The 26,791-nt window shown below is 46.1% G+C and overlaps 1 protein-coding gene and 1 long non-coding RNA gene across 3 annotated transcripts in view; one reads left to right on the top strand and one right to left on the bottom strand.

The window, feature by feature from the left end:
* The first annotated feature begins 2,228 nt into the window (after positions 1-2,228).
* LOC135906057 (uncharacterized) lies at positions 2,229-5,729 on the top strand. Its single transcript, XR_010565611.1, has 3 exons — positions 2,229-2,291; positions 4,345-4,447; positions 5,594-5,729. It is a non-coding gene; the product is annotated as an uncharacterized lncRNA (long non-coding RNA).
* A 5,928-nt stretch (positions 5,730-11,657) lies between these two features.
* The window catches only part of LOC135906061 (QRFP-like peptide receptor), a 748,894-nt gene continuing 733,760 nt past the window's right edge, over positions 11,658-26,791 (bottom strand). The window contains exon 2 of one of the 2 annotated variants that reach the window (XM_070539819.1): positions 11,658-13,999. In XM_070539819.1, coding sequence (XP_070395920.1) covers positions 11,894-13,999 — 2,106 coding nt within the window. In that variant the 3' untranslated portion in view covers positions 11,658-11,893. The remainder of the gene's footprint in view (positions 14,000-26,791) is intronic. The other variant, XM_065437209.2, reaches the window with a different exon arrangement.

The raw sequence follows: 26,791 nt of genomic DNA, 5'->3' as shown, positions 1-26,791 counted from the left end.
CAGTGAACATACAGTGGCAATGCAGGGACAGGAAATACCTCGAGTAAAATAATACGAATACCTTGGTATATAGATAAACGAAGGCAATAGATATGTGGAAACAGGAAAAAACAATAACAGTAAAGGGCAAGAGAAATGCAGCCATAATGCAGCACAGAGCGCTATGGGGATACAATAGGTAAGAGGGGCTCCGGGGTATGTGGAAAGGTGTTATGGTTCTAGGACTTACTTTTGGAAATGCATTTGTTTTCTTGAAATCAGGGGTACAATCAGGAATCGATGGCAACCAAAGGTCAGTGGGACACCTCGCATTGGGCGCTCACGGGAAGACTACAAATGAAGCTGTGCAGGGTGATATGGGCTGGACAAGTTTTGAAGTGAGGGAAGCTCACAGCAAAATTAAATATGAAGAACTACTGAGGAATATGGAAGAAAGTAAATGGACTGGCAGAGTGTTCAGGTATTTGTACAGTAATAACATTGATTCACAGTGGAGGAAAATAACTAGGAAGCTTACCAGCAAGTATGCGGCCTGTATGGTGAGCAACACAGCGACAAGCAACGTCAAAAAGAAAGTCAGAGAGGCTGAGATAATCTCATGGGTGGCGGTAGTGGAAAAGAAACCTGCCATGAGTAACTACTTAAGAGGAAAAAACGAAATCAGGAAAGAAACAATTTATGGTAACTCAATGGGAAGCTCATTACTTTTCGAAGTGAGATCAGGGTGCCTTAGAACACGCACTTATAGAGCGAGATATAAGAAGGAAGAAGAAGCATGGGCTTGCTGCAGTAAAGCTAGGGAAACGCTGCAGCATGCTTTATTAGATTGTGAAGATATCTGCCCAGCGGTCGATTTAGAAATGACTGGCCTCCTTGAAGCCCTTGGGTTCAGCCAGAGCAGGGTAAGGTAAACATGTCTGCAATAGAGATTAGTAAGAGGCGACTGGAAGATTGGTGGAAGAAAAGTTGGGAAACAACTAACAACGGAGGCGTACAAAAACAAAGCCCGCAATACGGGTTGAGAAACTTTGGTTATGAAAATTCATCGTTTTTTTTTCTTTTTCTTTTTTTTCTTTTTGTAACATGGGTAGGACATTAGGCAATAAATTAACAAGAGCTTGGTGGCACGATCCACCACCCCGTTCCAAAGGGGACGCTTATAACATCCATCCATCCATCCATCCATCCATCCATCCATCCATCCAACCATCCAACCATCCAACCATCCATCCATCCATCCATCCATCCATCCATCCATCCATCCATCCATCCATCCATCCATCCATCCATCCATCCATCCATCCATCCATCCATCCATCCATCCATCCATCCATCATCATCATCATCCATCCATCCATCCATCCATCCATCCATCCATCCATCCATCCGAAACGTCGTTGACGTCGCCCATCTCAGCGGCGGCGGCAGCAGCAGTAGCAGCTGCAGCCAAAAGTTGAAGGAAAAGAACCAGTGGCATACTTAGGTAAAAAGAAAGAAGCATACACCACTGGTCGAGGCATCTCTGCTTTATGCCTCTCTTACTTTCTCTTCCCAGCGACCTTTGAATTTCAGATGCGAAGAAAAGAGTAACGACCAGAAAAAAAAAGAACAAGCTCCTTTTGTGCTGAAAACAAAGCTTCCCGTCTGTGAACAAATGGCGTATGCGCTCATTATAGAAAGGCACGCGCTGACCTGTACCCTGTACTCGCATGGGAGCGCGAGATTTCTTATGCTAGCGCTTCTGTCAAATATCACGGTCGGCAAATACACGGGCCTCATTTATTCGTAATAAAAAAAAACGGGAGATAAAAGAGTTCGTTTTCGCATATGAACTCCTTTCGGTGGTTTCTGATGTATATCGCGGCGGACAAATACGAGACACAAAGGAGCATATTAGCGAAAAGGTGATGGTAATGCAACAGTCACGCAGTATTAGGGTGGTTCTAACTAGGTTTCAGGGCATCTCATTGCTTTCTTCACCTTGGGCAAGACAAATTTATTTAGTTTTTTGCACGTGAAATGCAGGCATAAGATGTCACCAACCGTGGGTCTTCAATAAAACACACAAGCGGACGCTTGATAAATAACAGGCGTTATTGGAGAGAAAGTCACAACCTGCTCAGGCCTTTGTTTAAGTCTCTCTTTTTTGAAGGAACAATCAGTTTACGTTTTTTAAAAAATTGATATGCGTGTGCGTCGTTTTTCACGTTGTCTTCACCTGTTTGCAGAAACGTGGCCCATTACTTGGCGCCTGGCATTCAAAAGGCACATCTTTTTTTATTTAGATGACGGTAAGTTATTTGTTCAAAAAGCCAAGCACGTCAAAACGCGAGCTGCAGCTAGAAGCTGGAGCTCAGTCAGGCTAAAGTTACCACATTTTCACCTTTTCTTTTTTTAGTGGAGTATTACTGAAACTTACTTATAGTTACGTTGTCTGTGTTTTTGTGCTTAACATATTCAGACGCCACTCGATGTATATATGTCTCATCTTATTCCAGATAAAATGTTCCATACAAATGCCTTCGCAGCGTCGATGTAAGAGGTTCAAATGCGTCTTACCTGTAGTAATCATAGTTCTTTGTCTTTTCGAAACATGAAATAGAGAACGTAGATGGCACGTAACATTTGAGATATGAAATTAAGTGGCAAGTCATCATTGACGCGCTCACTTCCCAGTAAGATCGCCAATATCTCGATTAGGCTAGTGCGCTTTGCACAATTATCACTTCGACTCTCAATCACACCTGAAAAATATCGAAAAATGCTATCATTATAGTTTGTTGAATTAATGTCTGCGTTATTGCCAAGTCTCACATTGGTTCTATGGGAGACAGAACTTTGCAATCAAAGTAGGCTGAGAAAAGTGCGAAATATATTTGCAACCTAGGGATGTCGCCTATAGTTCAAGCCCTGCAACCCGTATTTCTGGATGTGTGCGTGTAGTTCAACGAAAATGGCATCAGCTGCCTCGCAAGGAATTGTTCCCCTCCGCAGTTGCACTTGGCGGCGAATTTGTTGTAGCCGATGCAATTAAGCTTCAAGTTCCTAATATTATGGAAAATACTCAAAAGTGACCTTAGCCTCTTGCGTGGCTGTTTGAATCCCATTTTCCAGAACTGAGGGATTGACGTCCTGACATATCTCCTCCATGTGTGATCGGAACCTCGACCAGTGTATTCGCCCGAGAGAGAAAAGAGAGATAATTTATAAACCGTGATAGCGTTAAGGGCCCCGTGTCGAAGAATATGCGGTGTCGCGGTGTCGGCGCGGGCGGAATTGTCCATTACGAAAAATTGCCGTATGTATTTAGGTATATGTATATACCATGCCTTGCTACATGAGATGCGGTCTATATATGCGGGGTACATTGTCACACCATTCTATCACTAAAGTAGGTCATACCTTGTGTTACATTCTTGACAAGGTTATTCTTCGGAATTTTGAGAATGCCAGCCAACAAGCAAATGTCATGAAACCAAAGCTCAGTTGACGCACGGCCTCGACGCGTAGTCACGCACGGCCACGGCGCGTAGTCTGTCCAGATTCGCAAACATTGTACGTGTACCTATTCAATAAACAAATACCAGCCGCATTGCGCACGAAACATTGAAATGTCCGTGCTTATATATCAGCGACTGGTTAAGTCCACAAGGTGAACGGCGGGCCCAAAGACAGCAATCAGATGTTCGCGCGAGAAAGACCACTGGCATTCTTCCGACGCTCCACGACCGACGCGACCGTAAACGTGGCGCGGTTGCCCCGGCCACGCTTTTGCCGCCTTGCGGATTGAGCTCATGCCCCCCATATGCTCCGCAGGCATATTGCTGGTTAGAAAAGTTATTTATCGAAGTAACTAACTTCATGCTACCAGCCTATCTCCAATGGTATTTGCTCGTATAAACGTGGACTTCGGGTAGGGATGCTACGAGAAGCCATACCTGATACAACTAACCTCGTGTGTTGTTAACTGTGAAGGGTCGCAGGAAATAAAATGGCCGTTATTAAACAATACGAAGAGGGACTCTAAATATTTTAGAGTAATTTTCAGAAGCATACAGGCGGCTGCATTATAACGCGTTAACAGAAATTAAGGTACAAGCACACAAGCACGAGTGAGTGGTCAATTGTCCGCTGCACGTTATTGACGTCTCTCCGCTGCCGACGAATCTGCTGATCGGGCTAGTTGTAGCGCTTGCCGCTCACAGTATGCCGCTGCTGATGAAGTGAAAACTCCTAATTTTCCAAGCTTTTCTGTGTTCAGTGAACATGAATATACCCTGTCCGTTTCAAAAGTACTTATGCGACTCTTGATTTCCCGCTGCAAAACCTTATATGCCCGACCAGCAACAGAATAAGTAACAATTCGCGATCAATGACCAACGGATTCGCCACGAAGCCCAAGGAGTGGCCGAGGAACATGTTGATCCGCCGACAATAGCTTTTCATGGTAAGCAGTTTCCTGGTAAGCAGCGCTCGGGCTATTGACGAGTTATTTTCCACATTTGGTCCCGTCTATTAACATGTATTTTTTGTATCTCCTGCTTCCTACGGCAAAGACACAGAGTATATATCTCGTCAAATCTTAGAGGCCACACCCGCTTAATGTTCTAAAGGGAAGGATTTTTTGCCAAAAGCACGTGCTTTGCGCCTGCAGCATGCTTTGATGTATATATAGCACGATTCGCCAATCTGGTAGAAGGCGACATGTGTACGGAATGAAAGGCAATCTTTACAGTGCCGTGCAGGCAATCTTTACAATGCCGTACAGGCAATCTTTACAGCGCAGTGGGCCCGGCTGGGCCCACTGCGCTTATGCTTCATCCAGTTATGAATGTGAACTTCCGTATATGTAACCTACAAATACATACTTTACAATAAATCAACGTGCATAAACACATTAAATAAAAGAACCTGTCATTATTCATTGGTCTGCGGCATCTAAAGCGGCATGTACTTGCCCTTTTCTCCCTTACCTCAACCCTAACCCCCCCAACCCTACCTTCCTACCTACCTTCTTACCTACCTACCCAATGTCAGGTGACTGCCTGCCAGGTCGCTCCTCTTCCCTTGGCAGGATCCCTTTGAGTCAGTCTTTTTGGTAAAGCATACGAAAAAAGAACATGTGCTGCAGAATCCAAAGGGGAAATTGATATGCCAGTTTACAGCCGTGCAGCTTCAATTGCTGGAATGGCGTCCCCGAGCAGGGCGATGTCGGCGAAGTGTTACCACTGCACCACGACAATCGCTCTTTATTGTACTGAAATATGTAAAGGGTGAAATTTTTGTTTCCGAAATTCTGGCATATACATGCGCTTTATATTTGTCTGTAATGCGTTTGTCCTCATAACAAATGCTCTATTTATCACTGAAGCTTGCAATCCTTGGAATCTGGGTAATATTTTGAATGTAAATAAAGTATGTTACCAGGACAGTTCCCTGTGTAGGAAGTCTTGATGCGTTTTATGATTACATGCATCCGATTTTGCATTATCGCTTACTTACCACCTTTCAAACCTAAAAAAAATCGTGTTTTTATAAAATATGTGCATTATATGGCCGTATAAGTAACTGGAATATTTGATTTATTGTACAGGCACAGGCTCCGCAGATGTTCAAGGCTCGGCTGATGAAGTACCCTCGACCAGTGGCCATGACATGGAAAGCCAACATCGCAACAGAAGTGCACATTCCAAAGGTTCCCATGGAGAAGACACAATCACGCCTTTGTGTGAAGATTAAAAATTAAATTAAGGGGTTTCACGTGCCAAAACCACTTTCTGATTATGAGGCCCGCCGTAGTGGAGGACTCCGGAAATTTTGACTACCTGGGGTTCTTTAACGTGCACCCAAATCTAAGTACACGGGTGCTTTCGCATTTCGCCCCCACCGAAATGCGGCCGCCGGGGCCGGGATTCGATCCCGCGACCTCGTGCTCAGCAGCCCAACACCATAGCCACTGAGTAACCACGGCGGGTATTTTTCTGTGAAGATGAACTGGTTACTCATTTAAACTGCCTTAGATGTATATCTACTGAGCCAGTTATTAGTGATGATGATGTGTACTTAAGCAAACCTTGCTCAGTGTTCTCTTTGCTCGGTTGCCATGAATTATATTTATCGATATTTTGATATTTACTTTTATAGTGCTTTTTTATCTATCATTTCTTTCAATTATCTATCAAGGATAAATTATAAAGCCAGAAGCAAGGGACGAGGTATCATAGGCCCAAACAAGACTAAAGAATTTGTTCTCCTTTTTAGGCATTCATCAAGCACATATAGAAACTTAGCTTTATCAGCGATTTCAAAATATTTTACCTCTGTGAGCTTTGTCCTTAAACATCAACGTTTCAGTGTATCCTATGTTCTGGGAATGAATACTCCGAATAAAAGGTTTACTCCCGGAAGAAATATGTCTGTCTCATTTGTTTCGCAACTTAGAATATTCATCTGACTTAGAAAAAGAAGCCAGTGAAAAGTAATTTCATCAAGTATTTCTGGCCAACAATCGGAAAAAGAGTGCAATGGCAAGAGAATTTTAATTGGGGAAATGCTGCCCCGAACTCCTTATCCTACACACTGCTCGCTATATTCGAACGCGTGGTGCCACCGTGCACGGTTGAGAGGGCATTCGTTCTTTTGTGGAAAGAGGTACTGCTTACTTACATTCCTCGGCATCGTTGAAATGTGCCAGCACTTAACAAAGCCGCTCCTTAGTGGATTAGTCTCCGCGTCAACGTCGGGAGCGGCTAGCACAGTCTATCTGCATCATATTCAGCTTCTACTTCGCCAGCCTGCTGTCCCTGACATAGCGTCCTGGTCCGTCGCAATTTGCGCCCGCGAAGCAGAAGTTGAAGAAGAGGACTGCGAATAGCTTGGTGGGCAAAGCTCGCTTCTGGGAAGCGACCCAAGCCGACAAGGGCCGGTGCGCGGGAGGCCACGAGGAAAGCTCCGGCGCCGTTATAGCGTGGAGAGTAGTCACGCCATAATAAGCGTGTGAACAGGAGTTTCTGTAATGATTGCTAAGCGAGAAGAACGGTCCCTGACCACTCCTAGTAGGCGTGGTCAGTAAGCGTCAAGAAATATCAAGCTCAAGCGCCGTAATAAGGGCAATCTTAAGCTACAAACTTTATCCCACACTTATCTAAGTGCTTTTATTGTGTGACAAAGAGTACAAAACTATTATTCCGAATTACACATTGCACTCTTGAGCACTAACTGTTTATTTTCGTTATTATAAACTCAAAATAATGTTCAGCACTTCTGGCCTGGATTTAAATTTTCACCGGTATGTTCGCGTACACGGCATGCACGGATTCAATGGATCCGTACACTTCAGCCATGGTAGCTTATTTTGTGGTAAAATCAGTTCATTGTGCTTCGATATGTAGCGTTATTTGACTTGCGGTGCAGTGACATGTTTCTGAGCGTTGATGTAAGCCCTTAAGCTAGGTCCCGGATTCTGCTGCGAATGAGGACCGCATTAACGGTAAGTCGTTTAACATCACTGCTTGAATCGTTATGTTGTATTCGTCTGGTTAACTTAAAGGTGGAGACAAGCTAATGAACTAGATCCTATATTACACATCGGCATTCAGGACCCTCCGTTGCTGCTTTCGTAGTGAACCTTTAGTTGCGAGTGAGGGTCAGTGTTTGTCGTCTTCTAATTTCTTGTCTTCATTTTTTTTGCGCTGTTTCTTTATATTAGCGACACTTCGCACGACAGTGGGTGGGAGAAACGCCGCACACTCGGTGCAGGCCGTCGTTATATACACACTATCACGACAAAGAGAGAGAGAGAGAGAGAGAGAGAGAGAGAGAGAGAGAGAGAGAGAGAGATAGGATGCGCGTCACATTTTCCATCTTGTAGCCGTGGCCATGGGAGATTGAGTAGCTCTCTATTTTTTTTTTCATGCCCACCTGCAACTCTTTTCTTTCGGTAAATTCAAGGGAACGTACTGAATTTAATGTGTTAAACATTTGCACCCATGATATTTCAATCACATTCCGTTCCTGTTGATTCCAAGTGCTCTTGCTGTTCAGTTCGGTTTGCCAAATGATATTTATTTGTACTGCAGTGAAGTGGTGCATCGCGTTCATGCAGAGAAAAAAATGCGTCATTCCTACTAGCTTCATGTCTTTAATGCATTTGCTTACGGAAGTTGCAATGTGATCACTTTTTGTCTAAATGAACCCACAAATGTTCTCATTTGTGATCCTAATAATACTTAAGCTATTGGCACGCATCGTAGTTAGGCAGACATCACTGTCATGGACAGTAGCAACACTTATTTAATTGACATGCTGCTTAAGCACCTTAGAACAAACAGCGTACGTTTGTCTGGGTGCTTGTATCTTATGTTTCTGTCCCAACAGAGCCTCCACCAAGCACGTCTCTACCTAGTCAGCTGATCCATTTGCATGACCAAGTCAGCACGATCTAGCTAGCCGTCGCTCAAGGTGCGTTCAGAGCTGGTGTGCGGCTAATTGCTGACCTTGTTGCCTGTGATGTATCTTATGTGTTACTGTTCGGCCCAACAGAGTCTGAATCAAGCACGTCTTGCTCCTCATCAAAGGAGCACCTATCTACACCAACAGGAAAGGGCCGGGGCCGAATCGCAAGGCTTTTACACCACAACCAAAGAAGCGGATGCAGAAGTACATGAATGAGATATAAAGTCCACGAAGGACTGCGTCAAGACTGAAAAGAGCCTCAGCCATCATCCCACCAGCATGGATATTGGCCGAGTCATCCAGGTACCCCAACAAAAAGTTTATAAAAATTATTTGTGTTCAGATGCATCTGCAACCTCTGAACAAGCACGGATGACGCTGACCAGAAGAGTTCCGTCAGTTTGCCCTTAACCTCTACTTTAGTGGCCCAAAAGCACACAAGTAACTGGCAGAAATGCTTAGCCTTGCCCGTTAAAACGTTAAGAACCTGGTTATCGGCAGTGTCGCTAGAATCTGGTCAAAGATTCTGGATTTCTAAAAGAAGAAAAAAAAATGGGAAGTGATGGAAAGAGTCATGCGTCCTCATATTTGATTAAATTTCTCTAAAACGAAATCTGTAGTATTACTCTAAAAATGATGAGTTGTAGTGATGTAGCAAACAGAGCACTCTTGTTTCTGGTATCAGGCATTCTAATTCTCATATTGAAATCCTAGTCTCGCTCATGATTACTCTTCTAACTGGATAGCCTGGGGTTTTACGCAAAGTGCACTGAAGTGATTGAGTGCTGAGTCTCGTTTCAACACTGCCTCCCTTGGTCATGGTTGTCATGATAGATTTCTCGGATGTGTTGGCCTGGTCAGTTGCATTGGGACGCAGTCTGTTGAGGTGAACATCTGTTCCTGCATTGCACAGAGTGGCCTAGACTCCCAAATTACACGCACCATAGTGGTGCTCCCCGTTCGTGCTTTCCTGCTGCATCCGTGGGCAAATCGTGCTTGTGGCCTTCCTCGGCCGTGATTTGGCGTGACCGAGACAGCATACGCACTTACATGGTCATAAGTGTATGAAGTTCATAGCCACGTGGGTGGAAAGGCCCGCAAACATGGCAACAAAATGGTGATGCCTACAAAATCGACCATGCCCATATTGAGAGAAGCTAGGGCATCTAGTGTGACACATTAGCGGCCCCCGAAAGAACAAAAATAAATGTGTAGGTTGGAAGGGAAGTAACGCTAAAATGCCGGGTAGTACATGTCGCTGTGATGGCTGCTGCAGCAGGTACCTGCGTCACCCGATTTCTTCGTAATGCAAGTTGCTTGCATTCAACGGTGACTGTCGGTGCAAACAAGTGGGATACTCTTTCCAATTTATTTGCACTGCTGGTTGCCGCTCGTTAACAGACCGCCATGTGCGACGACGAAGGTGAGCCGTTTGTGAGCTAGCGTTAATGATTCCAGCGTATCTCGACATGCAAATTTTATTATTGCTCTGGTACGAGGTGGTGCGCTTTTTGTCTTCTGCCAGTAGAGTGGCACGTTCTGTTCCCTCACTTGTGGCTTGTTTGTATGGGCGTCTGCAGAGGCTCTTTGGTCTCCTGGCAATTAGAACGCACCAGCTGCACGGATGCTAATGCAATGAGGCATGCCACAAAGCAAGCAAGGCGAGCATTGCACTTACCAGTGTACACGCTACCGGTAGAAAGCGGTCATATTAGAGTTTTCTCTAAAAAAAAAAAATTAACAGAACGTCATTTCCGGTTTCTGTTTCAGAAGCGCCATTTGTCTTATGCCTGCGTCAGTCCCGTGCGCTTCCACTGCGTATTTTCGTACCCTTGTGGAAAGTACAATTTCCCTTCTCTAAAGCTCGTTCTTTGTTCTGTGCGGAGGCGCAGTTTAGAACGCAGGCGACAGCTTGCGCGTCAGGTACGCGCGCGAAGCAAAAGCAAGGGGAGAATTGCGCCTTCAAAATCACAGATAATCTTCTGAAAAGGAGGAGATGGAACACAGACGAGCACGTCAGCGGGAAAATAATTCTAGTCATTACAATATAGACCCCTTACGAAGGAGGAATTACACCGCAAAGATAAAAAAAATCTTTAGGCAGAAACTCTCCACGGGGGAGTTGTCATATAGTGCGTATATAGCATTGTTTGGAATCATTAGTTATTTAATCAGTTGGTGATTTTGCCGGATCATAACTGTTCCGGCGAAATCACCAAGATAGAGCCTCTTTAGTTTGCCAAACACAAGATTGGTGTAAAAAGAAGTTTACAGAGTTTACCAAGTTTACCTATCATCCCTTGCATCCCATCGTAAGTTGTTTCGTTTGAGCCTTCTTTCACGCCATATTTCATCATCCTCAGCTCTGAAATGAGTTTATATCACCTCCTCAGTATGTTCCATCTTGCTTAGATAACACACTAAAAGTTCGCATTCCTTTTTGTAAAACTGACGCTTTTTTCCAGTCATTCCTACCAATGGCATAATAAATGTGGAATGACCTTCCTTCGCATGTAGCCTCTATCACAAATCACCACCTGTTCATGAACGCCTTAGCTAACATTGTATAATTCCAATTTTATTTCCTTGCTGATTTTCTTTATATATATATATATATATATATATATATATATATATATATATATATATATATATATATAATATGCCTTTGGCCCTGAGGGTATGCCAAGTATATAAATAAATAATTAAATAAATAAAAAAATGAATTATGGGATTTTACGCGCAAAAACCCCTTTCTAATTATGAGGCACGCCGTAGTGGGGGACTCCGGAAATTTCGACCCCCAGAGGTTCTTTAACCTGCATCCAAATCTAAGCACACGGGTGTTTTCGCATTCCGCCCCCATCGAAATGCGGCCGCCGTGGCTGGCATTCGATAAATAAATAAATAAAGATTATTTTCTATCAAAAGGGTGGTGATGGCGAAATAGCAATTAATCGGGACCACCTGTGCTCCTTTCCTCGCTCACTTACCCGTTGATGGCGTCAACAAAAGGAATACAACTACCTCTATTAATTATTCCACGTCCCTTGAGTGCAGCGTTAAACGTTCTCGTTATGTGAAAAATAAAATGCAAGTTATAAGTAAGTGTTCCATCGCACCTATTGTATACAGAGTCATTCCTAGCTGCAGAAGATCTGCGTCGAAAGCGGGGGAGAGAAAAACAAGAAGGCTCGTGAACATACAGACAATGGGGTATATTCTCCGTAAGTTTAGAAACAATGCATCACAAGACAAACAACAGCACCTTCACGCTTTATCTCTTCATCATGATCAGCAGCAGCATCACCATTTACTTCGCACTTACATTGTAATATACACGGAATACGCATATCAAGACAGTGTTTCACAAACATGGAAAAAGTAGCGCCCCACTACGATCAACGTGCAAATGAATTATGCGTGTTCTAGCGCGGGGTCACTCAAAGAACCCGTCCCGGTCGCTGTCGTAGTCCGACGCAAACGTTTTTCGGCGGGCTGTGGAGTAACTCTCGACAAAATGGTCCTTTTCCGGATTCTCGTCGCGCCTGTAGAACGCGAAGCTCCGGTTACTCGTCTTGGGCGGAGGCGGGCCGCGCGTTCGCGGATTGCGTCCGCTGGCCTGTGGACTGTCGTCATGGCGGTTCTGGGTACCGTGGTCTTCACCACTACTGTCGTCGTTCTTGTTGAAGCCCCGACGCGCGCCTTGCCAGCCGTATGAGGAGGATTCATCCCTACTGCCTCCTTCTTTATCCCTCACATCCTCCCCGTAGATGGTCGACGGTGAGCCGCGGAAGCCCCTGCGATTGAGATTCCCTCCATCGTAACGGTTGCTGGCGTACGGGGCCGTGTCTTTGAACACGTCGTCGTCGAAGCTAGTGGAAAAAGAAGCTCGACTCCTTGTCGGAAATTTCCTGGCTCGAAATACGGGCGCACTCGCCAAATTTCGCCAGCCGCGATTGTTATGTGGGCGTGGATAATACGACTTGTAAGTGGGAGTATTATGGGTGGATCTCGATTGAGGATCGTAGGTGCTGAGGTACGTGCGTTGCGAGGAGGGGTTCTCGTAAGGACCAGGAAAGCCATTTCCTTTAGGTTGCGTGATGTCGGCAACATTGCTGGTGCCGCTTGCTGGATCCTCAGGAAAAAAGCATTCCTTGGTCATTATGATACTCGTCATTTTCGGTTCTAAGGCGACCCCTCGTTTCGGCCTGAATAAAGAGTGAAGATGTGAACCTGCTACACCTAGCGCGTCCTTCATTACGTGCTTCAGCTCTTTAACAGTTGTCTTGCAGCCTTTTTCATTCATCTTTGACAGCCCGAAGTCGATGGGCTTTGGAAAAGTAAACAGAGGTCGACGATGCGGGACGCGTGCTGCTTCGCTCCCTTGTCCATGTGGCTCGTGGCGTTCGTTTTCCTCGTAGCTGGAGGTATCGTCGCCATAGGGAAATTCCCTAAAATACGCTAAGTCATCTTTCACTGGACCGCGCTTGTCCAGGCTTCCCTCCCTATCCACCGGAATACTCGGGCGGTAATCCCGCCGGTATGAAATAGGAGACGATCGTGCAGAAAGTGGTGCTGGTCGCAAAAGCGCACTGAATGACGCACGCTTGGGGTGGTACGATAGTACGCTGTGGCTTTTCGCTGCTCGCGGGGGCGGAGGCGTTGGGACCAGTGTATTTGGCAAATGCAAAGAGTCTGGAAGACGCGCAACAAAATTACTTGCGCCAGGAGCAGCGGCACGCTGCTTCTGCTTCAGAGCAAACGATTCGATACGCCGATTATCGAGCGGTCTTGGTCCATTTGCGCCGCTGACAACCGCGCGTTGCGGCACGTTATAGGGGATGGTGATGGTTCGGCGGGCCGATTTGGAACTCTCTCGGGCAGCGCGCGACGGCACCTGCTGGTTGCCCTGTTTCTCCTCAGAGGCGACCAGTTTCTCGCTGAAAGCCGACGCATACACTCGCACGTCGGGAGAGTTGGAGGCTTCGCCGCTGCCTTCGTGCAATGCTTTACGAGCGTGCGCCTGCGCAGAAGCCTCGTAGACCACAGAGCTGGCGTGCGGATCGAGGGACGGCGCGGTGACGACGCGCTCTAGTGGCGAGTGGTCATCCGGCAAGAGCGGTTTCCTGCGCACCACCACGCGCGCCGTGGAGGCCCGCTCAGGCGAGGCTTCCGTTAGCCCCCGGGGCACCGAAGGCTGGCTCCCCGCCGGCAGCGTTGTTGTGGTAGTGGCGACACTGGATGCAGGTTTCCTCTTCTGTGGCCCCTTGGCGGTGTTCAGCATCGGCGGCGGCTTCTCGCGGCTGGTCGGCGTCCGGGGTGCGGTCGCGCTGAGCCGAGTAGACCAGTCGTCCGACGGCCCAGCTGGCGGGTCGGCCGGGCTCCGAGCAACCCTGGTACGAGCGTTGGCGCCCCGCCAGGGTCTTAGCGCCACCGCAGGGGACTGGGCAGCTGTGGTGGTTCCGGAAGCTGGAAACGGTGCAGCGGGACTTGGTGCACGTCCGCTGGCACTTGTCCATCCGAGCAGAGTGAAGGCTAGCACCTGCGCGCAATACAAAAGCGAGCTTAGATATTGCCGTGCAAACAGGTCAGTTCGTCACACACGAACGCGGTATTGTAGGGAATAAGATAATCAGGGTCAATAATTCTCATTGGCCATCTCTACACGTTGGCACTTGCACAAAAACAACACTAACAATTATAAAACAGGCCACACTGTTAATATTTGGCTAAGAAATACATGGGCAGAGTTGGAGGCATGTTCGTATTGGGGATGAAACATCAACTTCTATGGTAAGATTTCGACTGGAGCATTATATATGAAAAAGCACGTATTTTATACTAAGGGAAACAGGTGGTTCCAGATGATGGAATTAGCATTTTATACCCTGAATTTCTTTGCCTGAAGAAAAACATTCGACTTGCTAGTTACGAATATTTTTTATGCAAGATAACAACATTTATAATTACTCTTACATCATTTGCTACCTCTGGTAAGATTTGTAGACACGTTTAAAGAAAAATGAAACGGGCATCCAACAGAAAACAGTGCCTTTATATTCGCATGCTTTTGCACTGAACAAGCTCAGACTAGGCAGGTGAAGTGTCTTGCATCTTATGGCAGTCTGTAAAACCGTCGATATGGCAGATATGGAGATTTCATTTTATGCACTTGAATGAATGCAGTCTCACGAGTTTCTTGGACGGTTTGCTTTCGTTGGAAGCAGCATGTGTAATGCATTGCATTCGGAATCAGACATTGCGACATGCTCATGCCTCGTTGCTGGATGACCACACGTGATGGCAAAATCAGTATTTCTCTTGCAGCCCGTTTGAATTTATGCGCTCAGATTCGGTATGTCGTTGAATCGCAACAACAGGTGGAGGAGGTTAAATAGGTGGATTACAGCGCGGTATTTTGGGCTAGCAGAAAAAAAACACACACAAAAGCTAAGAATACACAAAATTCATCACAGAACTCTCATTTATAAAAACCACGCAAGTGCCTAGCGACATATTGTAGCGCGAAGGGACACACAAGGAAGAGTCACTGACATAGGTCGCAGGCGTCATAGGCAAGTGCGTGAGCTAACTACGAAAAGCGTTCATGGCAAATAACTATTTTCTTACTTTCGCTAACAGCCCTCTTTCAATAGTGTAGATCGCATATTGTGTTTTGAATCTCCAACGATGATGTATATATGCCCAGTTTCTTTATTACATACTTTGAATGAAGGTGAAGCAGACTTCGCCACACAAGACCTCTTACTGCAAAAAAAGCCAATATTTAGAAGTGGGTTTTGTCAACTTGCTGTCAGAATTTATTTGCACTGCCGCTTACGCAACCGTTAATTAGGATGCAGTTGAATAGAGGAGAAAGACTAAATTCAGGATGCTTTGTCGTATACTTCTTTATCAACCGTGTATATTTTTTTTGCAGTCATTTCAGTATGTAACAAAGTTGCATCTTGTCAACCTTTCGTCTCTTGCATATCTTCCTCTTCCTCTGCTGCACTTTTGTTTCAGTTCATTGTTTCGTCTTCGCCCTTCCTCCTGTGTAGTACTGCGCTGTTTATTCTTTTGCACGTAGAACCGATGTAGAGCTTGCTATTTGCTCCCGCCGTGGTTGCTTTAGTGGCTATGGCGTTCGCCTGCTAAGCACGACGTCGCGGGATCGAATCCCGTCCTCCGCGACTGCATTTCGATGGGGTCGAAATGCGACAACAGCCGTGTACTTAGATTTACATGCACCTTAAAGAAACCAGGTGGTCAAAATTTCTGGAGCCCCGACCAACGGCGTGCCTCATAATTAGATCGTAATTTTGGCACGTAATGCCCGATAATTGACTTTTGCATCTGAGCGAATAGTTACCCAACGTGTTTAATGGAAGACACGTAACAGTTGGCGACCGTTTTAATCGCTATGGTCGTCTCCTATGTTTTTTTTTGTTTTGCCTTTTTACCTGCTCAAAACTACGTATCAAGGTGTACCGGTATTTTAAGTGAGTGCGCATCATTTACGTTCCGCTACAGCGATTCGGAAGTGTAAAGCAGTCGTGCATTACCCCCCTTCCCCCCCCCCTTTTTTTTTTGAGACCTGTGCACTTACGCAAAATCAACTTCTGTCTGGCGCAAGTGCCATATGTGCAGAGTAACCTATTTTACAAAATAATGCGGATTTAGGGCCCTATACCGTAAAACTATTCCAATATGTTTTTATTCCAATTTCCTGACGTCAGATTTGCGTAAGCACCGATGCAAGCATCGGGCGGTCACCAGCAGGGTTGTCTGAACAGACCAATAAAACGATCTGCTCGTTCACAGGAGGTCACTATTGTTTCCTTGAAAGACGAATAACACTGCCTACACTGAGCTGGTTGTCTTATCTAATTGGCTGACAAGAGGCGAGGAGCACACTAAAGTGAAGAGGGATTCGATGCGGCCGAGCCATTTCACTGAAAATCGATAACCGGATGAAGATGGTGGTGCCGGCGTCTGCGATTGGTCCGCTTTCTTTTGCTTAGCTTGCAGTGGCTGGTCGAAAATCGTGGCGGCATGCAACGGAAGCTTAAGAATGACGCTAAAAAGAAGAGTTAGCAGAACGAGGTCCTAAACGTGCCGAAAGTGCTCGAAAACGTTACGCGGCCAAGCAAGAAGTTTCAGTATACGCAAATAAACTGATGCTCTCCGGCAAGTGCGACTAACCAGTGCCTGAGCGATCGGCAGCAGCCATCTTTTACACCTTTCGGAACGGGGCAGCCTGCGGCTATTCAGAAGAAAATTCAGTTTTGTTCGGCATATTAATGCATTTTTAACGCGTACACGTCATTTTGACGCTGTGAGCTTTTGCGGTTTTGTGACGTCGTGTGGCATGCAGGTGAAGTGGGTGTCGCCTGAAAACTTTTGACAAATAGGCGAGGGCTATTGCTGAAAAGGCGTCGAATCAGATATTTTTGTTTTGTTCGGTCAAATCATGCATAATCAGTGTGTACACGTCATATCAAATGGGGAGCTAACGCCGTTTTCGTGACGTCGCGTGACAGACAGGCGAAGTGGGGGTGGTCAAAAAAAGTTTTTGACCTATCGCGAAGGGCTGATTACAGAATTTGAATTGTTTTACGTTATAGCGCCCTTAGTTGCAAACTCCGTAATTCCGCTGTATGATAGATGATGTAATTGCTTGTCGCTCAGAAAATATATTGCTGAGAACGTTAATTGTAGTGATTTACATCGCACCGGGACTAGTAAAAGGTGGAACCAAAATTCCAATGGCAGATATGCTATAAGAGAGTTATAGAGCTCCCAGAAGTTTGAAGTCATATCTGAGCAGATAATATGGCCATATAGCAACACAAGCCAGAGTAATTTATAGCATTGCTATGCATTTCTAATAAATATCGAACATATGTGGTTTCTCCCGACACTGGTAAAAAAATTAACAAAGGCACTCATTTTAATCGTTTTATTCTATGTTTTAGTCTTGCCCTTCCTGCTTGGACCACATGAGATCTGCAGTATCGTGTAAATAAATAAAATAATGGTATTGAGCTCCACGTTCATCTCTTTCACGTAGCGCACCATTAGGAGAATCATGAGAATATGGAAAACAAGACAGCATTTTCAGGCTGGCAAAAGTTCGGCAAAAAAATGTATATAAAAAAAACAAGGGTAGAAAGATCTATTCTAATCTGTAGCCGATGAAAGACAGAAAGATAGACCGAAATGTTCGAGACCATAATGCCCACTTAGTGTCCTAACGGCCTCCTTTGAGGACATTCACGGTGCTCTCGGCAGAAAAGGCCCGTGGTAGCGTTGCTAATATATTTTTTTTTGCCGAGCAAGCATAAAAACGTTATCCTCGTTCACTAAGCGCCGCATTGCTGACGAAAGCATTGCCGTTAACTGGCTATGGGCCAGACATTTGCCTTTTGTTATGGAGGCAATACGGTACATCATCTCGTTGGGCCTTTCGTCGGGGACACAATTGCGCCGCCTCGCGCGACGAACCTTCATGCCGTTTCCCCCCCCCCCCCCCCCTTCTGCCCGATTAGTGGTCAGTCGCTACGGGAGAAGGTCACGCGCAATTTGCTCTCGCCGCTGTGCCAGGCGAGTGGTGAAATGGGAAGGAAGACGGAACCATTTGGCAGGGAACAGCCAGCGCTCGACACGTCGTCTCGGCTTCTTGAGTGCGTATGCGCTATACTTAAACCGGCAGGCAGCTATACTTCCCCGCTTATGCGCGACACGCTCGCCTGAACTTTCCGGGTGGCTGCGAGAGTTGGGATAAAGTATAATGCGCAGCACTCGTGCGTTGCCGAAGCTCCGACTTCGATTTGACTTGCTTTCGTCTCACCGAAGGAATTTTCTGTCTCTTCTTTTCTATAGCGGTGAATTCCCTCTTTCACGTGCTCTATCACAGGCACGGTCATACTGAAAGAAAACGCGAAGTAGGGATAAGTCTAACGCTGACTGTGTTAACTCTGGATTGTATCGCCTCACATTTCTTCTTCACGTCTCGTCGACGCACGCTGTTGTTTTTTTTTTGCCACTGCTACCTAAGAGAGAAAAAAAAGGAAGCAAATCATCTTGTATCGTTATCGAATGCTCTTTTCGCAATATCGAAAACTTTTCCATTTATTTTCTTGATGAGGCAAAGCTAGCGAGATAATTTTGTTCGCTCCCGCAGAGATCGACTTTGCGAACGTTTCTCTGGAAGCACAGATTACCCAACGTTCGAGTAAGAAGTGAGAGGAAACAGGCAGGGTCAAACAACGGACCTAAAACAACGCATCACCAATCGGTATCTCTTTAGAGCTTTCGACTAGGAAATGCTTCGCGTATAAGCGCACTACGGCAGTTTTCGGTTTTGACAGCGGACACGATTTAATGACGATGGCCGAATGCAGTCCACATTTCCTTTCGTAAATGAATTTACACAAGGATTTCACAGCGCGCTTTATGTCATTTACATGGTGCTCACACCATATCGCGATGTGTAAGGCTGCACATTTACTTACATGAGGAGTCTGGCTGTTTGCACAAAGGAATGCGACTTTTCTCTGCAGTGCTTACCGTTCCTGGCTTTCAACGCCACACTTAAGCCTTTCGTGAAGCAGGCGCCAAGTGGCGTATCTCATGGCGTCTGGCTTTTCACTGCATGCTGCGCATTCCGTTCCGATGCTTCGAACGCAGGAACTAGTGATCCAGTGGCAAATGAGGCACCCTCGCCGCGCGTGCGTCAAGCTGCACAAGGCTGAATATTTTGTCAAAGAATAATTTATTCCGCTTATAATCGGTTTGCATTACACTTTTTTTTCTCCCAATTACCACCCAATTCTTGGGTGGTAATATCTGCCACAATGGGTTTGCGTCATATTTGGAAGAGACCATCATTACCAAAATGCTCCTATAACACTCTAATTTTAATGGAATAATGTTTAGAATTACCTTCATTCCTTGTAGTGCTTCCCTTTTTACGAGATTGGTTTTGTAAAGCAAAAAAAAAAAAGTTTGGTGGGGTGATGCCGTGATGCAGTGCGTATAACATCTGGATTGCAACAGCAGACTTGTATGTTGGAATCCTGCCGGGTGCTTGCGTTTTTTATTCTTGTGGGCATCATAATTATGTGAAAACACGCAACTAATTTTTATAATGGATATTACCATTGAAATATATCAGGGCAGGTATACCTAAAAAAGAACCAACGATTACCCGCTGCAGTGACTTAGCTGCTATATGGTGTTGCGCATTCTGTAAGGTATAGGAGGTAGCGGGATCAAATCCCGGCCGTGGCAGCCGCATTTCAATGGGGATGAAATGCGAAAACGCCCATGTCCCGTGCATTGGGGACACGTTAATGATACCAAAGTGGTCAAAATTAATCCGGAGTCCCCCACTACGGCGCGCCTCATAATCGAATTGCTGTTTTGCCACGTATATAAAGAATTCAAGTAAAAAAACCAAGGATTGTGCCTCTTCGAGCCCAGCTTTGGAAACGCCGAGATACAGCGCTGAAAGACACCGACGCCTTAGTTTCGGGCTCATATTGTGCACCATTGCACAGCGTTGATCGACACGCGCTGCGTGCAACGATGGTGAACTGCAGCGCACTCTTGCTTCGCGCGACAGATGCTCACATTGTTCTCCATATGCTTTCCGCGAGATTGGCGGGTTCGTGAAACAAATGGCAAAATATATCAACCACTACCAATAGACGTTAACCCAGTAGAAGGCAACTTCGTAAAGGACTTGATATCTAGGCGAGCTTTCTGCGTCCTGCTTGCGTGGATGGCGCTAAGGACAGCGCGCTTCTGCTACTGACAAAGTTGGGCAAACTCGCTCACAAGTGAAGTAGCTCAGGCCGAAAGCAACCCGTAAACTTTAGTCTTTGTTTGTTTTTGAGAACAAGTTCGCCATTATCATAACTTGTGAACCTCATTTTGCAAATGCAATTCGACTATCGGGCTACGAATCATTTGTTTCTTCATCATGCATTGAACGTAGTCTAGTTGCTGTGTATATCCACAAGGGGCTCACGTATGTTCACCAAATAGTGCAGTCTCAGAACGATAATCAATACGTGTGTCTCCGTTTTAAAAAGAAGAAAGTTTCATTCTCACTTATCTTTATCGACAGAGACTAAATGACATACAATAACTCCAGGCCCATGGATAAGCATGGGTGACTTTAACGCCCGTAATCCACTTTGGGGAAGCCTCGGGACAAATCAATGAGGCACGAGTCCTGTTGATCTCGCTGCCGAGCATGGACTAAGAGTTTTAAATGATGGCACCCCGACTTATCTCCGAGGAGTGACGCACAGCTATTGCTTGGACTTGACATTAGTGCCGCACAGTTAAAGTTCCGAAGTTCAATGGTTCACAGACATTGAAACTCATGGCAGTGACCATATTCCTACGTAGATGACTTTTAAAGGCCTTCACAGTTCTATCCTATGCTTTTAAGACAGATAGACTGGCGAGCGTACCGAATTTCGATCGACGACAAGTGCAGATATGACCATCCCGATCCCCTTGAAGACATGATCATACAAGCTCTGCAGGTTTCTACACCGATGTTTACAACATCTACAAGGCCCAGTGATTTCGACCAAGAATTGGAGAGGCTTTGGGTGATCCACCGGCCGGCCGAGAGACGATATAGGCGTATAAGTCAATTCATGACCTGAGGGAAGCTCGACGCATTCAGAAGAAAGTTCAGCGTCAGATGAACAAACTTCAGGAACTTCTGAAAAGAACGAAAGAACTTCTGCGAATCGCTGGACCTTCGCAAGCCGTTATCCCCCAGGTGTAAAACTTTTTCCGGGTCCTCGCTCACTTCCACAACATCATCCCTTCACAGCGCTGGCTCTACATGAAAGTCGTCCAGAAGTTGAGGTGGTGGGAGAATTTTGTGGGAAAGTTACTGGCGACTTCGTTCTGCTGGCTGACTTCTCGCTACATGATGTTCCCATCGCGAGAAATCCAATAATGGAAGTGCTTTTCTCTATGGGAGAAACGCAAGCGGCCTTGGCTGCGTGCAGGCGATCTTCATCACCCGGTCCCAATGGGGTGACCTACGACGCCTTAAGGCACCTCGGTTCAACAGCACAACGTTGCCTTCTGGATATATTCAATCAATCTTGGCGTGATGGCATATTCCCCGATGGTTGGAAGTGTAGCCGACTGGTGCTTGAAGCCTGGGAGGTCTCCGCTGTACTTTACATTGTATTGGCCGATTACACTTGAGAGTTGCATCGGTAAGGTTTTTGAGAGGATGTTGCTGACACGTATGGAATGGCACCTAGAATTCTATAACATTTACTCTGAGGTTATGGCTGGTTTTTGACGTGGACGGTCTTCAATTGACAGCGTCATTGATCTCGTCACCTCCGTGCAGCAACAAAAAGTTATGAAGCACATCTCTGTGGCACTGTTCTTAGACATAAAAGGTGCCTACGACAAAGTAACTCATAAAGCCATTCTCCAAACTTTTGATGCTGCAAAACTTGAAGGCCATGTCTTTAGGTGGATTGCGAGCTATCTTTCACGGAGATCTGTGTTTGTCCTTACAGAGGATGGCCTGACAAGTAGACATATTTCTAGCTGTGATGTCCCACAAGGCCGAGTATTGAGCCCCACTCTTTTCAATCTCGTTCAAGTGGGGCTTGCCGAAACACTACCACAGACTGATGGTGTCTCGCTCTACGCTGACGATATTTGCAACTGGTCGTCCGGCATGACAGGGCTACAAGTGCCCGCCAGAATACAGAAAGAGGCAACTCTGACAGCAGCATACCTTCGCCGACAATGTCTGACGATTTCTACAGCAAAATTTGCACTAGTGGCATTTACACGAAAACTGATGTCTTTCTACCCGGTGTGTATCAAGGGCCAGTCAATTGCGTACAAGAAAGCTCGCATGTTCTTAGGCGGTATTGTGGATCGTTACCTCACCTGGAGTCCGCATGTCGCATACATGAAGAAAAAGCTCATTTGTATTGCAAATATGTTCAAATTCGTAGCTGTAAAATCATGGGGACCATCCGCGCGCTGTATGTTGCAACTGTACAGGGCAGTTTCTCTCACAGTTTTGCAATACAGTCACCCTGTTTTGTCCAACATATGCAAGACTAATCTCCTTGCACTACAAAGCGTACAAGCCCAAGCACTTCGGACATGTCTTTGCTTCCCGAGATGTACTTCGACAGCTACAACGATTGTCATTGCACAGGAGCACCCAATCCCCACTCATATCGTCGCTGAGACGCTAAGAGCGCGCATTGGACACCTTTCTCGGCTACCATCCCACCATTTAGCCGATTTGCCAGTGCTAACATCACAGGCTACATTCTGTGGTATTGTGACGAGACACCATGACGCGATACCATCTGACTTCAAGCCTGCGAAACTTCCAACATCGGCATTGTGGTGTCTCCAGCAAATTGACGTGTGCCAGTCAATTCGTTGGATTTCCAAGAAGGTAGACTTGTCACCGCTAGCCCTGAAGCAGTTGTCTCTGCTTCTCCGCATACACATTTGCACGGATGGTTCCATCAATTCAAACAGCTCTACCGGAGCAGTAGTTGTTCCATCGGAAGCCGTCTCTTTGCAATTTAAATATTCTCACAATACTACGTCGACAGCAGCAGAACTTGCGGCTCTTCAAGGTGCACTCAAGTACATGCTCTAGCAGCCACCAAATTGTTGGGCCATTTTCTGCGATTCCAAAGCAGCCCTACAAACTCTGCAGTTTGCCCTACGTCATGGGTTACACGAGCAGCTAATGTACTAAATAAGGCACGCTCATCATCACGTGCTCGAAAAAGACCATGGTATTGTATTTCAATGGTTGCGAAACCATTGCGGAATTGTCGGCAACGACAGCACAGGTGAAGCTGCGTGTTCGGTCCACCAAAAACATCAGCGGGTTCCTATACCACCTTCAAGAATTGATGCTGCGCGACAACTCCAATCACTTGCTCGCCGCATCACACTTCTACGATGGAATTCACCGGGTTTCACCAACTCACGCTTGCACTCTCTCGACCCTAACTTGCCACTTCGCCTGCCACCTAAGCTCTCCCGTCCCGAAACAACTTTACCGTGTCACATGTGGTTGGGTGTCACATTTATAAATTCCTATTCGTTCCTGATAGGAACGACCAACAGTGCGGCGGGCAATTGGTGCGGGTGCGATGAGACTTTAGAGCAACTTCTGTGTCACTGCCCATCCTTCGACACTCAACGAAATACTTTACAAGCGAAACAGAACCAGCTAAATAATAGAGCGCTCTCAGAAGAAAAGATCCTTGGGCCATGGCCCATGCATTCTTGCATGCCAAAGGCTACAAAAGCCCTTCTGCGCTTCTCGAAGGACACTGGATTGTATGAACGCTTGTGACAGTGGATATTCCTCTTCGACTGATTGTGAATGACTATTTTGTTTCTGTCCTCATCTGTTTTTCTCTTTTCCCCCTCCCGAAGTGCAGGGTAGCCAACCAGGCACGTCCTTGGTTAACATGCTTACCTATCCCTCTTCCTTTCTCTCTCTCTCTCTCTCTCAGTCTTGGTTAGCCTCAGATGAAATCATGAGTTTTAACGTCCGAAACCATTAAACGGGCTCTGACAAACGTTGCAGTTTGTGGGCTGTGAATTAATTTCGACTGCCTGGGGTTGTGCAACGCGCACCTAAATCTAAGTACACGAGCATTTTTCGATTCCGCCTTCAAGGTAATACGACCACCGTATTCTGGCGCAGCCAGGTATCGAACGCACGACCTCGTGCTCAGTACCAGAAAGCGATAGCCACTGAGCCACCGGGGCGGGTCCTAGTGAGTGCGAGTGCATAGGCGGCTGAGCCTGAGTGAATCGATATAAGTCGTCATGGGTGCCCTTTTAAGTCGGAATCAGTCGAAGTCGACCGTAGTTGATCTGAGTTTGAGTCAGAATGAGTCGAATTGCATTGGAGTTCTTGTTAGAGCCCTAGTCAGTTCAATTAAGTCTGAATCATGTGTGGTTCCAGTAAAAGTTACTCAATCAATCAATCAATCATGTGTGGTTCCGTTAGTGTTGCAGTGCACGAGCCTGCGTAAGAGACACAAGTCCACACAACCTCAGCTAAATATGAGTCTTCAGTATTGAAAAGCAGGATCCCTGGAACTGCGAGACTGGGTGAGGACACATGGTTGGGACACATCTGCTCATTATTCAGATTCTGCAGATGGAAGGAGCCAGGTTACAGGATATATCGTACAAGCACTCTGACGCGGAAAATTCATTCACCACATCAACGAAAACAAAAAACAAAACAGAAAACAAGGAAATCTGAAGACACCCTATGAGCTGTGAATGCGAAAGCATTAATGTTCAATCGAATGCCGCTGAGCGGTCCTTCGAGTTATGGACTCCTCGCGGGCAAGCCAGCGCGTTGAGACGCTTGGCGCGTTTCGAGTTGGCCTTACCGCGGCGCAGTTACAACGTAGGCGAGAGCTTGCGCAGACAAGGAACCCGCGAATAACAAAGGATTCCGAGAGCGAGAGCGAGGGTGACACGAAGTCACGGCTATGCGCTCTCCCCTCACGCAAAACCTGGCGCGCTACTGCGGCCAGTAGGTGTTCCCTTTCGCTCGTTGTGCTCCCTCGAGGCACGCTCGTGGCGGGTCGTCACAGGCGATGGGAATTTAGGTGCCATTTCGCTGCTACAGACGCCTGCATTTTCTATCAATGAGCCATTTCACGCTTTCTTATCAATGTTGTGAAAAAATATTGAAAAGAATTGGTTTGTGTTCGCAGTACTTAGCAAGCACCATTGCCCTTCAGGCACGTTACATATACACAAACACACAGATAAAGAGAGAGAGAAAGAGAGAGAGAGAGAGCCGACGATTTCACGAATTGGTGTGTGATGATTTTGCGAGATAGCTTGGCAAAGAAAAGCTCTTATGAGATGCGTGGAGATTTGCAACAGCATTCAAACGTGATGATAAGTTGAAGAAACAGCCAAACCTTGTAAGGTTAGGCCTGCCTGAAGCCAGTAAACAATTTCGTGAATGTAATGATCATTTAAATATATTGTTGACAAGCTAAAGAAAAGGAGATCGAACTACAAACGTGCGAACACACACTTAGGCAGGAATTTTTCTGTGAGAAAATAAACTCCCGTTCTTACGGCCTCATGCTAAGTAACAGTACATAGTTTTATTACTGGTACGCTTTCTAAGCTTAGAGGTCATACATAAGTTGTGAAGAGTCTCTCAAAGCGAAATAGTGTTCCATGATCAACCACAAATGCAAAGTAATTCTCGTGGATGTACCTGCCGACGAAGCAAGTTTCAACAAAAAATGACCATCTTCTCTCGCTTACAAACCCGCCACAAACAAAAGTGAAGAAGAGCATATATACATTGCGCGAACCCGCATTGCATCATTGGATGCCAGTCGCATATGTTTACATGTCCAGTATCTTCTTTCTCTGGCGCGTGCTTCTACCTGCTGAACAGCGTGGGCGCTTCGAAATGCAACGCACGAATCTACGAGAATGAATGCAGAATGCCCAACGACCCCTTCTTTTCTTCTGGCTTTCTTGTCTGTATTTGGTTTTCGTGAGAGCGTGCGTCGATGTGCATAAATGTTTTTTGACAAGGAATTATTCTACTTTCTACGTGTTCTCAATATCAGAGGTCCTTGGTCGACCGAGAAGCGTGCTCTCTCGATATAGAGACTGGCTGGCTGGCTGTTGCACGCAGGTAAACGAGGACCACGCAGGGAAGGCAAAGCCATGAAAAGTAAGCGCACGTGGTGCGCCCGCAGCAAAATAAAGAAGCCTGCATATTGCGAGTGACCGACATGCTCACGAAATGAATGAGGTAAGCATAAAAAAAATGGTGCGCGCGTTCGCGTGACGAGAAGGACATCGCGATATCGTCCGCGCCACGGTGACCGCAGCCTTCGTGCCATCGGACCATTTGTCAGCCTTTGACAGCCAGTGGCAGACAGAGTCCCTAGGCACGCACTGAAACGCCGACCCGACCAGCGAGGGCAGGAGCGTACACGCAGTCGAGTTTTCCTCCTCTGTTGTTCGTCATTGGCGTTGCATGATGCCACCAGTTCGGCACTAAAACCATGAAAACAAGAAACCACAGCGCGTGGTGTTTCCAGTTCGGTTTATGTCGTGCTCAGTAATTTCTTTTCAACCTTAGGCACCAACCTGAGACGTTCCTTGCGCGACCATTGTTCTTCAGTTCAAGTCTCTATCATCTTGTGCACATACTTTGTCTTGTACGCAGTTCTGGTTAGGAGGAAGAGAAGGAAATGCGGTTAAGTTGCCTACAAGC

Source organism: Dermacentor albipictus, chromosome 1, assembly GCF_038994185.2.
Source record: "Dermacentor albipictus isolate Rhodes 1998 colony chromosome 1, USDA_Dalb.pri_finalv2, whole genome shotgun sequence".
Lineage (NCBI taxonomy): Eukaryota > Metazoa > Arthropoda > Arachnida > Ixodida > Ixodidae > Dermacentor > Dermacentor albipictus.
The sequence above is the reverse complement of the archived record's forward strand: the minus strand, read 5'-3'. Positions and strand labels throughout refer to the sequence as shown.